Below are 16,829 nucleotides of genomic sequence, written 5' to 3'. Positions count from 1 at the left end.
GTTTGGTCTGGTCATGGTAATTCTATTGCTTGAATGACCAGCGCGGTGCCACAGTAGTGAAAAAACTATGAACACTTTTGACTGTATCGTCGTATTTTTGAGTAGATTCTTGGTCGCTTCTGGTTGCCCAAGTTGGGTGACCACGAGCAACTACGCTTGGGTAACAAAATCACTCGCAAATCACCCAGTGTGGCTCGGTTCTTAGCTGGAAGAAAATATTAACTTAAATGAAGTGTATAATAACCTGAGGTGGATGAGGTATCGGAGACACGTGCCGCCCCATAGAGTACGTTGCCGTAAGAACGTACGCGAATGAGGTGGCATGTCTTCCAAATTGTACATCACAACGAACATCTTGACCACCGTTCCGTGCGGGTTGAAGAGGGTCACTTGAATAGTGCCGGCACGCGGTACGCAGTAGCCCTTTCTTCCTAAATTGATGTGTCCCTGAAACGAAACGGTGAACTGTCAAAATAATTGCAAAGGCAACGGCGTCGGCGATGTGCTTCAGTCCAGCTTGCGTCACGATTGTCGTGATTAGGTGGGGTTTCTTTCAGGTAGATATACTATTGTTACGTATACCGCCGATCGGTCACCGAGCGATATAAGTGCAATCGGATTAGGCCGAGTAGCATCCCAGAGACTGTGTGACCGTTATAATTGGTTTCAAGGATTATCTCCAGACTAAGTGCAAGTAGGCTAAACAATGGCCACCGAATTGGCCGCTATTGGTCCCTTCTCAGAAGTGACCGATAGCGTGGGAATACATATCCGGGTACATGCCTAAACAATAGGGAAGTAACCGGACGTCGAAGATGCCCTGAGCGACCTATCCGTTATAAGGCGGTACTTAGACGATATCAAAACATTCTGGACAGAGTACTGCCAGTGCGTGTATCTCCTTAAACGCCAATAAATGCTGTGAAACGACTTTGGCCTTTTACTTGGATCCTCCACCCACCCCTACGCAACACTATATTATTTGTATGTTCCAAGATAAATGTGATGCATTGAGTATTATTGTCAACTTGTATATTCATATTTAATTTTTATTGTAATCGCTGGACTAGAATAATCTGATGAGAAGTAGTCGCGATTAACTACATAATTACCAAATAAGGAGACGATGTGGTGTTGTCGCCTAAAGAGTAGAAGAACACGGTAACGGGAACGGTCAAGTGTGATGGACAAAACTCTCCGGATGCACCAATTTCAGCCGTGAAACCGGCTACAGTTGCAGCTGGCTCTAATCTGCCATTCAACACAGATTCCTCAAAGCTTCCTACAATCAAAAATATCAAAATGATACGAATTAAATATATAATGCTAAAGATGTGTATTATTAAGCATAAATGGAAAATTAAAAATGTAAAACTTTACCTAACAGTCCACTACTAGTGCCGTGTCGGAATTTATTAGACCTATTCAAAACTGGCAACGGTTGGTTTAAAGTTTTTGGTGTGACGTTGTAGTTGAAGATGGAGGCTTCGGTGTGAGCGTGGCTCGGCGACCCCGGACTAGATCCCGGCGACCAAGCTGGATTCGGGTCCGGTGTTTCCAAATCACCATTACTCAATCCATACAAGGCGCTGTAAAAATATACAAAATTGATTAAATTTTGAACTATTAACTGGTTAAAAAGCATTTGGCGAACATAAAATCGGTTTCTGGCGCTCAAAATTGAGTTTATGAATGTGTGGGAACACTATTTGAAATGCCAGTGGGGCTTATTGGTTCATACTCGTTCACTTAAACACCACTAGCAATATTATTTAGTTCATTTATAGTAGTCCTGGGTAAATTGCTCGAAATCAATTCACCAGTAACCATCAGATGTTGCCAAAAACTGATTGAATAACTAATCTAAATTTGATTACCGAGTTTGAAGAAAGGACAAATTTACCTTTTGATTCCTGACACGCTGTTGATGGAACTGTCATAGTCGAAACACGATTTTCCTCGTCTGAGTGGAGCGGGACTAGACGTCAACGGCAATCCAGTCCTAGAATGGAAGACCATGGAAGCCGCAGAGTCCAATCTATACCTGAACTTGTCCATCTCCGATGTAGACGGCACGGCTGAATGATCCAGCAGATTCGTCGAGAAGCTCAATCCGGACACGTTGTAGTTGAACATTTCTTTTTTGATGTCGCTCAGCTTTCCCATGAGAGCACGGTCGGACGAGCTCTCGACGATCTTTCCAAACTTCCCGTAGTCGCCCTTCTCGTACAGTATAATATGATCGTCATCTTTACTGTCGTCGTTCGACAGTGAAGTTGTATTATTGTCGTCGGTATCACCGCTAGATGGTTTCCGATCTAAAGTGTTCCCGTTTTCGCTATTTAAAAATATATTTTGTGTTTTTTGTCGGCTTCGATCTAACATTATTCTATTTATTTTATCGATCGTTTGAGATGATCTTTTGAGCTTTGGCTTTTTGATTACAAAATCCTGCTTGGCGTCGTCGTAGTCGGGCGGTTTCTCCTTGCGGCTGAGATATTTCATATGTGAGTTTGATTCAAAATCACTATTATTATTTTCTAGTAAAACGCTGAGATCTGTACTTGTCGGCGATGCAACACCTGCATCACCTTTCTGTATTGTATTGGTAGCATCTTTATAAATATCGTCGTTATCACTATCGATTAAGGGAGAAAGCGAATCTTTTGTACAGCTAGGTTCATTAAGACTATCTGAATATACTATATTTTTATCACACTCGCAATTATTTAACATATTAACACTATTATCACAATTGTAATCGATCACTTTCTTGTCATGACCCATTTTAAGTTTGTCAGAATCGTCGTCACGATCCTTCTGAGCTCGCACGATGGCTTCCAGCAGCAAATTAGACTTACTCACGGCGGCCAGGTTGTGGTTGGCGTCGGAGCGCTTTATCGTCACACGGGCACTATCCTCGCAAGATTTCCAGTACACGTCGTCAGGTGTGTTGTTGGTGCACTCGGAACACTTTGGAACGAGGGATTTGCCGCACTCACACAGCATATCGTCCGTTTGGGTCGCGCTTGAGATCAATTTTTTAGTCGACGGACGATAATCGTCGTCGGCGATCTTCGACACTGTACAATAGCATCGGTGAAAGTCCGGCGGACTCTCGTTGTTGTTGCATTTGTTATAAAACTTGGCATAGTCGGACATGTTTTGCTGTTGTTTGAGACAGTAGAACTCTCTAGGTGCACGCAAAGTGCTTTTGAAACAGCCGAATCGGTTCACATGATCGAATTTGGACGCTTGTAGAATCGGAATGGACGTTGTGCTACTGCTGCTGCTGCTGCTAGACTCTGCATGCTTCTCGCCGTTGTTTGTGCATTGTAAATTATCCTTTGGAGTACTATCGGTGCATTCGAAGCTATGCTTCTGTTGCTCTTGATGTTTACAAAAACAACCATGACAGATGCTATTGTAGTGGACGAGTTCCGGCGAGCTTCTTCCGTCTGAGTTTTCCGAAGAGCTGAATGTGCGTACTTTCTTTTCACTCTTCGACTGGACTGAAGACGATTCTTGATTCGATTTCATCTGCCTCAATCTGGCCTCCTTCCTTTGCCTTCTCAAATATCTCGTCATTTCTTTGATTTTCTTCTCGTCCGATGCTACTTTCTGGCCGGTGCCTAAATAATCTTCTCTGCTAGTATTAAACAAAACGACATTACTCTGCAAGTTCTGGTCCTTCGAGGCGCCTTGGTCAGATTCGTCGTCGCAATTGCACCGATGCTTTCCCTTCTGCCTGCAAGCGGTCTGCATCCTGTCATCGACCAATAAATAATCTGTACTGATAAGTTTGTTCAAAGGCACTTGATTGTTCGAAACTCCAGTGTACTGATATGGATCGTCGTTAGTCGCCGACAAATCGGTCGTCTCTGACTTTGCTTCCGGCTTCGTACTGAAGAATCCCGAATCGTTCAGATCAGACCGCTCTGGAGTCGAACCCCTGGAAGACAATGAGTGATAACCGAATTCGGTCACATTTGGCGACGAATACAAAGGAAACTTTCTACTTATACCGCTCGTACATCCCATGTCGGAGTTGATGACACCCGAATCGGTACAAAAAGCAGACCCTTTGGAACGATTCTTCAGATCCTCACTATCTGTAGATGAATTCAAATGTTTCGACATCTTATTAGCCAGACTGCAAGCTACGGCTAGCTTCTTCGCCAACAGATCTTCGGTAAAAGTCGGCTCGTCTCTACTCTTCCTTCTGCTCGGCACATCACTACTCCTCAAACCACACACGCAATTGACCAACGGTATATCTTCAATCCTCGGCAGACTCTCAAGTCGTACTTCCAAGTAGACATTATGACCAATGTCGGTTATTGGAAACGTGTGTTTCAGCGGTTGGCACTGGAACGTCACCGACATGAACGTCTCGTCCGGTATTTTAAGATTGTATAAAACGTTCAGTTTGCGCAGTTTGTCACAGCTGGTATCCTTCGAAGGCTCGTCGTCGACGTGGTCACAGTTAGACTCGTACTTTTTAAAGTTACACGTCTCTCGGCTGAGTTTACGTTGACGTTCCGACGGTGACAAGTCTCTCGCTACTTTGGCCTGGTGTTCTTGAACTTTGACCAACTCCTCCTCTTTCAGCTTTGCACTCCATGCGGATATTTGTGAGAAGTGCAGTTGAGATCTTACAGCGTTTAATAACCACTGAGATGTTATGTGACAGGACGAGTCTTGTGTCCTGAAATTTAAAAATAACAGAGTAAATAAAAGTGGACACAAATAAACGCACATCATTAAAGTTTAATATTTATGCTTATTTTAATACAATTCAATCAATCAAGGTAACAATTAGACCATTTTGTAGAACTGTTAAAATCCGCGATACTAGAATCACGATCCGTATTGATAGCGTAATACCCCCCCCCCATTAAGTTTGACTTGATCGATGGGATACGAACAACCATGCAATGTCCATAATCATAATTGTTTTGAAAAGATTTAAAGTATTTTCCCAAAGTTAGGTAAATATAAAAAAATGTCTACTATTAACTGCATACATATGTACATACATACATATGTAGTTACTCTAACGATAGTACTTTAACTGAGCGAGCAACTTCATGAGCAAGTTGATGTTAAATTAGTCATCGTTCAAATGGGTGGTCTCAAGACAGGAAAAATTTATTTGGTATATTCTGATACATATGCTAAGCTGAAGATGTTGAACAAAACAACCGCAATGCGATAAACGTTTATACACATTACATCTCATCAGTAGCGTCACTAGGCCCATGCAGGGAGTGCGGTCTGCACCAGGTGATACCATTTTTGGGGTAGCACCGAATTGTTCAAATTGAAAACCGCTAATTCGACATATTCTGTATTTATCAGCTATGTATAACAGCTCTCTGTATTTATACAGCTACCGCGAAATTCGTCTGGTGCAGCTACATATACATACATAACATCAAATATGATCCATAATTGGCGTTTGTTCGAATTCCTGAGAAATCAGTATATGAACCTAAAGGTAAGTAGGTTAACTGATTCAGTCAGGCGGAGACGCAATCCAGAAACAACGCGTGAGCTTAGCTTCTCGTCATAACAATTAACAAATATTAATAATTCATAAAAAAATATATATTTTAGGTGACACCACCCCTAGCGATGCCACTGATGACTAGTCTTCGGCGTTGGCTGGGTGCTTTTCAAGTAACAATAGAGCGCTCCATTAATATACTAAGCAAGAGAGCAAAAAAGCATGGTTGACAATAGTGAACCATTTTTTGTGCGAAAAGCATCGACTGGTCATGACGTACCTCTTATATGAATTGTCTCTACCAAAACTACATGGGTTTGTTACATATCGCTGCAAAATACGCGGCTGCATGCTCATTTCGATTTCGGTATTTTTCGTCTCGACGAAGTTCGCGACTGTTCGAATTTAAGCATGTAGGAAAGACGAGATATTTATTGGGTCGCGCAGATGACATTCCGATGTGCATTCATGGTTGTCAATTATTAAAATTGAGTTGGATCTTTCTGGCAAGTTTAAAAAGACAAAAGTCGAGACAAAAGTATCAGGATCACAAGATGAGTGGAGAGGTGTATTGGGAATCTGACAGAGTTCGCATAAGTGCGAACAGTAAAATATATGCGTGCGAAAGAGACATCCATACGTTCGACATCGATAAAAGTTCGAGTGAACATGCGGTCAAACAGTCGCAAATTTCGTTGAAACGAAAAATACCAAAATCGAAATGAGCATGCAGCCGCGTGTTTTGCAGCGATTTGTAGCGGAATGAAACTACACATCTATATATATACACTTCGATAAAGTATGTAGAATTGTTGGTAGTTGAGAGTGCAGATAGATTACCTTCTCGAATAGACAGACATAGTCCATCGTTCAAGCAGCAAAAGGGGACCTCGACATGTTCCACAATCTGGTGCGAGCAACACCTCGATGCACAATGGCGTATGGTCACGCCACAACGCATCTGCACGGCCACGCAAAGGACCACCATTGGCAAGTCTCGCTTTCATCTCGTACACTGACAAGTTTTCCACCACCTTACTAGTTGATGCGATCTGAAACAAACATTCGTTCAATAATGACACTCTCAATGGCCACTAACTACATAAATAGCTGATGTGAAAAAAAAGTTGGGTGTACCTTTCCAGGATCCGCCTCCTCATTGTAGAATTGTAATCTCTTGTGCGACCCTTTCGGCAGTCTGGCTTGCAATTCTTCGAGACCAGCTTTGGAGTCCTCGTCAGGTTCTGGCTGACCCTCCTGATCTCGGTTCCTCTTCGCTGGAGACAGATGAGCCGCGTTGGACGAGCTCGTCGCTGGCCTCTTGGGCAAGGCGCCTCTGCCCACGTCGCAGTTCGCAAAACTTTCTGATTCCTTCCTATCTTCGCTGACGTTGTTCGATTCCACATTTTGACCAGTCCTGAACGTGAAGCCAGGCTTGGAGTTGCGACCTTCGATGATGAGGGTGCCCAGCTCCACCAGCAGGGCAGCACCCTGGACCGGTGGGGTCACCACCAATTCGCAACTATGCATCTGGAAACAAAAAAAAAAAACAAGCATAAATTATTATATACTTTCATACACAACAACTACTACTAAGTTCTTTAGAACTAAAACAGTATACGCGTCCTCATATGGCCTACGAGTTCAGCCGCCTGTGTGCAAACTTAAATCGGCCGCTCTTTAATTTTATCAGCATTTGTATAAATCATATTAATTCGGGGATAAAAAATAACCAGAAAAACAGACAAAAACCAAAAACGTTTAGTTCTGATCAGAACCAAACGACAAGAGAGACTAAGGGCGAAAACACACAGCGATGAACGTGGCACATGTTTTTTTTTAGATAGTTTTAAACGTGCGAAAAAAATGGGCCGCGCCTTACACATATTCATGGAACGTCCAGCACGCACCGTCCCAAAATGACTCCCTGGAGCGTTTTCGGTAAAATTGTATCCTTGTATTTATCCTTGCTTGATCTATAATGGTGCATCCCATATTTGAAGAAGTGTAAGAGAACTTGTCGATGTTCCACGTGCCACGTTCCGTGCTGTGTGTTTTCGCCCTAAACGTTTTCAAGTTCATTCGTGAAAATGCAGTGTTTTTACCCCAAATCCCACATTTAGGACATTGTTCTTTCGATGACCAACCAATACTCAACATCCTTGAAGAAATACATCTGGCAGTCGCAAAGATATTAGAACATAAAATATGTACCTAGCTCTAAGCGGACCAAAGTTATACCTGCTATCCCGCTATTTCCCCGGATTATAGTTCGGATGTGTTACAAGTTGTAACTTACAACAACAATCTACAAGTTTACAACAAGACAATCTAAATGCATTTTAAAAAGTATGATGTCTTGTTTCGTATTTTTTAAGGAATATAATTTTGTCGACTCTCATTTCTTTCGGCCGCCTGTGTGCGTTGCACACATTTGTACATATGGTAGGCTCGGGCCTGCATACATACATATATACCTACTCGTACATGGTACACGTAAAATTCTAAATTTAATGTTGCTCAACTTAACTTTAATAGACTATAAAACATCAATTCATTCAATTTAATTCCAGTTTTTTAGCAAAAAAAAACATCGAATCATTTTTTTCCGTCCAATAATTGTACCATACGTCCCATTAGTACTAGCTGGGGTTAACAAACTCGCATGACTCTTTCTATCGTGTGCTTTTTTTTGGGCTGTCCTGCTCCTACTACACAATGACTGAGTGTCAAATTTGTTTAGTAACTGATAGTTTGCGTGTGGGCCACCGCAATCTGGATATTTTTAGTCTTGGACGGTTCGATTCCTCAGTTTGTCGAGCTCGAAACCCAACCTCATGGGGGGAGGAGGAGGAGGAACGACCAGAGGTTGAGGAAGAGGAGGAAAAAGGATTTGACGACAAGGGGTGAAGGTCGTTCGTGTATTGGGGTGTGAAAAAATCGATAAACACCAAAGTGCTAAAAGGATGAAACCAAATGCAGTTGAAACTGTGGACAAAAGAAAAAAGCTTCTACTATCACACATATATTGATCGTATCTCATGGCAGGGTTTCTCAACAAAGATAACAAAACAAAATCAGTCGACATCGACGAAATTCCGAAAGAGACGACTTTTCATTCTTATACTGCCTACTAGCATAAAAATTCATAAAAAGATTTTTTCTTCAACGGCCCTCAAATGAGGGCATCAACCCGTCAAAGCAAACAAAATGAATCGTAAGATTTAAATCGAGCTTATGTACATTATGAACATATGTATGGATGTGTTTGCAAAGACCCAAAAGTTCCAAGGAGCACTGCTCCAGGACAATTTGAAAACCTCATCCTTATCGCATGTATGTAGATACATACAAATATAAGGAAACACGAATTGACTAGGAGACATACATGAGCAACTGTATGCTACGAAACATCTGAAACACGTGCAGCAAGTACATACATAGATAATAGATAATGCGTGTTGAGCAAATGCGACGCAGATTAGCACCCAGTAGCAGAACAAAGAACTACTGGCTAGCGCACACACTTCCTGCATAATTTACAATAACTTCAGTTTTAGCATTATGCTAATTTTGAGTTAATAGTTGCGATACGCAATACGCAGACATCGCGACCTTCTACTAGACAGTTTGGTAACCGACGAACGTGGAGAGGGGATTTCTAATACTACTTTTTTTGCTGGCCAACTTTTGTGTACACACTAGAAGTTGTTGTTAGCTTGTTTCTCTACTAAAAGACAGTTCTTAACGAGCTACGATTTTAAGATAACAGTAAGTTAGGTCTGTGGTATTGACACGTAACGAAGAATATACTAAAAAATAAATAAGATATTGCTTGTTTTCATAAGTTTCTTAATGTAAACTTGGGCACTAGTAATGTACCAATGTGATTCATCTTGCTAGTCGTACAACTTTTGCAGTTCTTTGAAGGACTAATTAATGCCTATTTTCTAGACTAATGCTTATTTTCTAACATTGTTTCTTAGGGTGTGATTCTTTCAAACAGTTGTACTACTTATCGCTATGATTTATCGCTTGTTTGCATAATAGGTAGAAGAATGGATGTTTGTCCGCAGCTCAAATCCACAGTTTCCAACTTAAAACCATTAAATTTGACATATGTATGTACTATAGTATCTCGTGGTATCCTAATTTAGACCTAGTGATTGTAATTTACCGTCAATTTTTCCTTGTACCGGTATTTACCGGTAAATGAATAAAAAAAATCGTGGATTACATAGCTGTATGTGATAACTTTTCCTTAAAACGTTAACCTAGATTGAATGGTAAATAATTAAGAATAAAATACTGAAAATAAACAAAATCCAGGCAACCTATTCCACAATACGTCATTTCTACCTATAATGTTATGTTATGCAATAATAAGCCTATATATGTATGTATGTATGTACTTAATTCGCGATTAAATAGCCAGTAATTACCGGTAAATTTTTAAATTTACCGATGACGAAATTTTGACGATTTACCGATAAACCGGTATTGCAATTCCAACCGCCAGAATAATAATAAACTTCTCATGTTTATTCCTATTATTTTTGGTGAGCTATTCTTCCAAGCAGTTGCACAACTTATCAAGACGATTTACCTCTCGTAAGCTTTGCCCACACACTATACACTCTTCCGAACGACTAACCAGCAGATCTTTTTCAGAATTGCTTGTTCATTTTCGACCAAATTTGCAAATTGGAAAATATCCATTATCGCGTCGGGGTCTATTTATAAACGGGGCGTTGATAAAATTCAAGGGCTCGCACTCTCGAGCCAAAATTGACCATGTGCCAATGGTCCCGCAGTCTGCAAACAAATTGTCGCCGATTGCAGTGGCAAAATGCTCGCGAGCTGGTAAATATACTCCGAGCTTGGCATGACGACGATTCGTTTGTACCCCTCGACTGACAGCACCGAGATGAGGCGAGAATACGTCACGTCAAAAAACGTCAGTCTCGCGTGACGTCACAATGTCAACATGTCGGCCTGCGTGTCTGCCAACGCGGCTCGCGTCCAAATAAAAAACAAACTGATCAGCTGATGGAATCGCTTGCTATGCTCGTGGGACAGACTAAGAGCGAGCCACCTCTGGTTAACCTCAAAGCTGTGCGAATGTCAAATTTATTACACTTTCGCACTCAATCTGCGATTGCACCATTTAGACGCTATTCTATTGGATATTTTATACGGGATGGTGGCCTCATGTGAGGGTTTTCAACAAATGACAATTACTTTATTGATAATATGAATGAAACGTAGGATACAATCAAGCAACGCCGTTGCGATGACGTAAGTAAAGTGTATGTATAATTGATCAGTAATTTATTCAGCTTTTGTTCAGTAAATTATAAGAACAACAAAATAATAGGTAGTAACATGATTTTATCTATGTATTTGAGGAATATAAGAAGGTCACAAAACAAAATTCTATATTGAACCGTTCACACATACCGGCAGCATTATGAAACACTAATAGCTATGACAGCATTTTCGATACAAATTGAGCGCAAATGTATGGAAACTTGCACGAGACAAAAGTTCTACTTCCGGTTGTCGGATTTTGTTCAATTTTTTTTATATATATCACTATCACTATCAGTATTAGACACATTAAATATCAAGAAAATAAAAATAATTTAAAAGGTCAAAATCAAATAATGAAATATTGTTTTAAAAAAAAATAATAATTCCGGTTTACGAATTCGTAACAAAATAATAGATAGTAATTGACACGTCTTTCAAAAAACAAACATTTTTCAACAATTCTTCGGTCAACTGTATCTTGATCATTATATGTTTGTGCGAACTGCTCAAACATTGTTGGGTGATTTGTCTTTCAACTAAGCGTGGTAAAAATTCTAGCTACAATACATTGATTAGAAACGGAAATATTTCCCCCATAGCGACAAAGTTTTATTACTCAAATGTACGAATATGAAGCGAATGAAATGTTTTTTTCCTATAAATACTCCAACCATAGGGCCTAAAAGCGGAGCAATATATTTTCGCAATTAATTGAGCAATCTATCGCTCCTAGTTAACAAATTGGTAGGTAGTAGGAAACAGGTATGTGTTTCGAAGACCAAACGTTTTTGTTGACAATTCTGAGGCTTTTCTTAACTAAAATCTAGTTCCTTGTCCGAAAAAATACGTCTCAAACAATTTATATGTACATATGTATCTGAATTCAACGTAATAAAATTGCTAGCTACAATACGAATAGCAGTGTCTACGATCGATATATCGGGTAGATTATTGCACATACGGCTTAGAATATTTTCATAATTTGTTAAACTTGAATAATTGTTAAACGCTCAATCCTGTCAAAAATATTGACAATGAACAGAACATTAATCATACAAGCGCACAGCTCGCATACTACAGGCACACTACAAAGTAAACAAACAATTAAATATAATTATATTTAAAAAACCATAACATGGCGGAAGAAAGAAGAAACGCATTTATACAATTGTTTAAGAAAACAACAATCAAACGTATTATCGTGACGGCATAAATCCAAACAACGGGCTCGCGCTCAAAAGGTCAAAACTTGAAACCCACACATCTAAAAAGTAGCAAATGTCACTTAACTCCGTGGCAGGTTTTTCATATGATCGCGTTTATAAACATGCCTACTGACGCAGAGATAATATTGAACAATTAGCATTGATATTATTGATAATATTGAACAATTAACAAGTATTTTCAAAAATTTGTGTAATAAATCTAAAGAGTGACTGTTTACATAAAATCTTATCTTTTTTAGAGCCTTTCTGCGAATCGATAAGATTCGAAACAAAATATAATTGCAGTTTTGACATTCGGAATTACCTCTCGTAGTGTATGTGGTAGGCGGAAATCCTACGAGAGACACGCCCGCAGATAAATCACCAGTGAATAACCACATATGTAGGAAAAAACCGTCACGCTAAATCATACGCACTTATCACCCGGTTTACGTTCAAGGTGCTAGTCGCATTTCATATTTACCGGTAATACAAATATCCCATTGCGTCATAATACGATAGTAGAAACGTACAGGTTTTGATATACATACATACATATATCTCGATGAAATGGCCGATAGGAATTATCGCTATCGGAATAAGTATTCGTATATTATTTCACTTGCGTGTGTATAATACAGAATAAACATTTACATGTTTAAAGTCTTTGATTAAAGGTCAATCTTATACAGTTGTGTTAAACGTGACTGTTTTTTATTAACGATAAACAACTTAAAGCTTTGTCTACAAATGAAATTTAAATTTACTGGCAGGTGGTGGCCGTTTGAGAATTTTAAATGCTTTGTGAGAGAGTTTTGTATGAAAATTTAATTCTTTCCCGAAAAGTTTCGTTTGGAAACGGTCGTTTAAAAGGTTATATTTTTATAGCACTTTTTCATTATGATTATACATACATATGTATACTAAGCGAAAACCGACCTTTGGTTAAAACTGATTAATCAACAGAACTGAATTTTTTTTTTTAAAATCCAAAATATCATAACTGAAATATAAGTCCACAAATGTTACTACAATATTTTGATTAAAAATACATTGAACATATGCTTCGATTATACTCGTCAAAAGCATGAGAAATTATATTTTGTTTCATTTCTCCAAATATACTGAATATAGGGTCATCATATTTTATATATTCCTCATCAAAACCTCTATGATTCGAATTATGGCATTCCAAAATAAAAACTTTCATCAATATCAACTGATATAATTATATTCACGAGAAGCCCCTTGTAAACTTGCCTCATAGATGCGAGAGAGAGAGAAGGGAAATTCAGTACGCACCACGCTAATGATATCCGCCTCGGAGTGACGGCTCTGCTTCAGCCGTTATTTATTTAATTTCTTGCACTTATTTCATATTATTCGACGTTTAATACATGATAAAATGATTTTAATAGCTAATAAAAATAATTAACCTCGAAGGTTTTGCATTATTTTAACTTAAAGCACACATTTAATAGTAAGGCAAGTGTTAAGTGAGTTGTGAAGGGGCGGTAGAAAGCCGCGTTTGGATAGCTAGCTGTCACCGCTTCGATCTGACACTTAATGTCATCGCTTCGATCTGACACAATGTAATTTTTAAAGAGTTTGTTAATGATTTAACTCTTCTAGCTTCATATTTATGTTTATGTTTAATTGTTATTTTGTTTTTTTTCTTTTTTGTGTTATATTTTTTGACCATTGTGGCGCTTTAGGAATTCCTGTTATGCCACAATGGTCTGTTTAAAATAAATAAATAAATAAATAAGACATTAGCTTACTTCAATGTTAGCTAATCCCCCCCCCCCTCCCCCTTCGTATTTCGACAAAATATCAAAGCGATCTAAAGAGTGGACGTGGTTCAAAATCAGATCCCAAATTTTTGACGGGCAGGAATTTTACTGAACTAACAGAGTGAATAAAAGTAAAGCTAATAAAAGTCAGAGAGTTGTAAACAAACTTCGACTATCAGACATATGTAAAAGTCAACAATGAAATCTCGGCGTTTGGTCATAACACAAATATCGAATTGTAATATAAACATTTTAACATTCATTGTATAACCTATGCTATTAGTGAAGTAAAAATGTATATGAGAGATAACGAGAGCCTATAATGCAAATTTTATAAGATAGTGCGAAAAAGATAAATGCCTATATTTAAACAATTAAAATCTGACAAAACGAGAGGATAGCGGAAAGTCAAACATATATAAGTCCACTTCAATAAAGGTCGATCAAGTCAACCAATAAAGCCCTCGATATGATGCCCCCCCCCCCCCCAACGAATACAGTCTGAGAGACCCTTTCGTCGGAGAACGAGACGGTTGTCAAACATATAATATATAAAATACATATATAAAACATATGACGGAAATTTAAACGTATTTATTACGATTATTTTTCACCATCGAACTATCGGAATCGATTTAAGTTTTCCATCGTTGACCAAACCGCGCTAAATGGCAAAGTTTCAAAACGATCGGAAGATTGTCGGAATATACACTGAATCGTTGGCGAAGTGAACCATAGAAAAGCCTTGTGAAAATCTCACATATTCGTTTAGTAAAAAGTGAATTTAAAACAGTGAGATCGCGCACGGTCAAAGCGAAACTACCAACTTGTAAACCCGACGTCAACAAACGTCACGGAATGACTAAACGCAAATCAGCGTTACAAAGGAGTGGGTGGGCTGATCAGAACGCACATTCGTATATGCAACATTTCGTTACACCATTTTTCTATCCACCCGTTTGTTTTCCAAAGCAAATCAAACAAAAAAAGAAGCAAAATCGCAAACGCACCGTAGATGTGACGCATAAGGACAATCACAATGTCGTATTAATTTTCGGCAAAAGCTGACTTATCACCGACAAAACAGTTTATTTTACTTTCGACAGAACGTCATTTCCAACATTTGAGTCAAAGTCGTGATTAATTTTCAAACATGACACACTCGGCAACACCCATAAGGACTGGAGAAACCTCTCAGTGGAAAATTTTACATCATGTATATATATGTACACACATACATAATTCAATTCGATCTCTTCTGAGTATAGCGCGCGCCAAGCTGTCTGTCTCGAAAACCTGGCAAACGCCATACGAGCTGTGAATCATAAAAAAAAACCAAGTGCGCCGCCATTACGCAAGAACAAAGAGATTTAATTCAAAGATTACGCCATATGCGCGATAAAAATATGAAATTCGGCAGTTTTTTATCGCGAAATACACACACGCATTGTACTTTGATTATGGACAGGGTGACGAATCGAATGAGGGGTGTGAAGTGCATGTTGAAAAATGAACTGCTTGTGAGACTGCACATGCGCCGCAGCCGCAAAAAATGGGTCAATCTCGTGTTGCCGAGCGGTATTTGGGTCAGATTCGGGTCAGGCCAGGTTTGAAGAGCAAGTTCGGCCCCTAATCGCACTTGTTATTTCGAATGCTCAACTATTGCGCGAGGAATTCACTCATATCTCACACTTCTAATTTATAATCTTCCGTTCGGCCCTTTACATTCTCTCGGGTACCATTCAAACACTTCTTTTGTATAACTTTCGTCCATTCTTCCATTGCCATTTCATTCTCTTCACTATTTCGTCATACTTCTAGCCCACGTGTTCCGTATCCTATATATCCTTGTTACGCCGAGCATGCGGCGTTCCATACTTCTTTGAGTGGATTGTATTTCGTATTTTTAATATACACATTTATTTATAATATATCCTCACACAATCCTATGCCATAATATAATATAAAGTGATTATTTATTTATATACATTCTTTATAACAAAATAAAATGCGCCGAAGATGAATTTATTAGCAAATAAACTTCAGTTGGACTTACAAACACTACTTAAATAAACCGGCAAACGGTAAATGAAAAGAATTTTTTTTCGTGGATTATATAATTGTATGTGGTTATTTTTTCTAAAAACCTAGATTGAATCCAAAATAATCAAAAATAAATCTCAGGTGCATTAAAGTAAATTCTTAGTAATCAATAAATTTTATTATTTATTTTTAAACAATAATATTTACTTATTTAAAGTTTGGACCATTTGAAAGTTTCAATCATAATTGAAACAATCGTATCACATTTATTACGATTTGGTTAGTCTGTGTTGCCAGTGTATTTATCAATTTGAAATTGCCACATTCAATAATGAAAATAAAGAAATTCGAGACAATCCACAATACGCCATTTATATCGATTTTTAATGTGATGCAATAATATGCCTGTATATGTACTATATTCGCGATAAAATAGTCTACGAAATTTTGCCAATTTACCGGTAAACCGGTACACCGATATACCGGTATTGCAATCCCTACTTATAACCCAAAAAATCATAACCATAAAAATCACGCTTATAAAGGCGCAGACACACAAAGAAGTACGCAGCGCGTTTTTCTTAGATAGTTTTGCACATGTATGCCATGGTACCCAGGCCAAGAATCCTAGGCCCCTGGAGTGTTTTCAGTGATATTTTATCCGTGTATTGACATAGGTTTGACAGTGATTCCTATATTCGAAGAAATGTAGGAGAAACTTGTCGAAATAATAATGACCCGAAGAAACGCCCTACTCAGCTGGAAACCATTATGGAACATTGTCGCGAACAAGTAACAGCCCAGCCGAAATAATTAACTCGCCTTATCTCTACTTGAATCAAAATTTACACACCAATTATATGCATACAGACGAAACAATCGCCAGTGATTCTCAACGCTTCCATCGAACGTGAAAGTTTCACACATTCGATAATATAATTTCATGCGAACTATAACAAACACGTC

General features: G+C 38.7%; 2 protein-coding genes and 1 long non-coding RNA gene across 3 annotated transcripts in view; 1 reads left to right on the top strand and 2 right to left on the bottom strand.

Moving 5' to 3' along the window:
• LOC143915612 (uncharacterized) overlaps positions 1-16,829 on the bottom strand; it is an 854,026-nt gene that overhangs the window by 581,046 nt on the left and 256,151 nt on the right. The window lies entirely within an intron of this gene.
• atos (atos homolog atossa) overlaps positions 1-16,829 on the bottom strand; it is a 59,599-nt gene that overhangs the window by 2,379 nt on the left and 40,391 nt on the right. Inside the window, exons 2-7 of the mRNA XM_077436438.1 lie at positions 6,647-7,039; positions 6,350-6,561; positions 1,904-4,708; positions 1,381-1,589; positions 1,113-1,282; positions 245-447 (exon numbers count right to left, since the gene is read on the bottom strand). Of these exons, the coding sequence (XP_077292564.1) occupies positions 245-447; positions 1,113-1,282; positions 1,381-1,589; positions 1,904-4,708; positions 6,350-6,561; positions 6,647-7,039 (3,992 nt within the window). The remainder of the gene's footprint in view (positions 1-244; positions 448-1,112; positions 1,283-1,380; positions 1,590-1,903; positions 4,709-6,349; positions 6,562-6,646; positions 7,040-16,829) is intronic.
• On the top strand, positions 13,012-15,581 carry LOC143915751 (uncharacterized). Its single transcript, XR_013260927.1, has 2 exons — positions 13,012-13,671; positions 13,797-15,581. It is a non-coding gene; the product is annotated as an uncharacterized LOC143915751 (long non-coding RNA).

Source organism: Arctopsyche grandis, chromosome 8 (assembly GCF_051622035.1).
Source record: "Arctopsyche grandis isolate Sample6627 chromosome 8, ASM5162203v2, whole genome shotgun sequence".
NCBI classification, from domain to species: Eukaryota; Metazoa; Arthropoda; class Insecta; order Trichoptera; family Hydropsychidae; genus Arctopsyche; species Arctopsyche grandis.
Note: the sequence above shows the minus strand (reverse complement) of the source record. Positions and strands in the feature narration are given on the sequence as shown.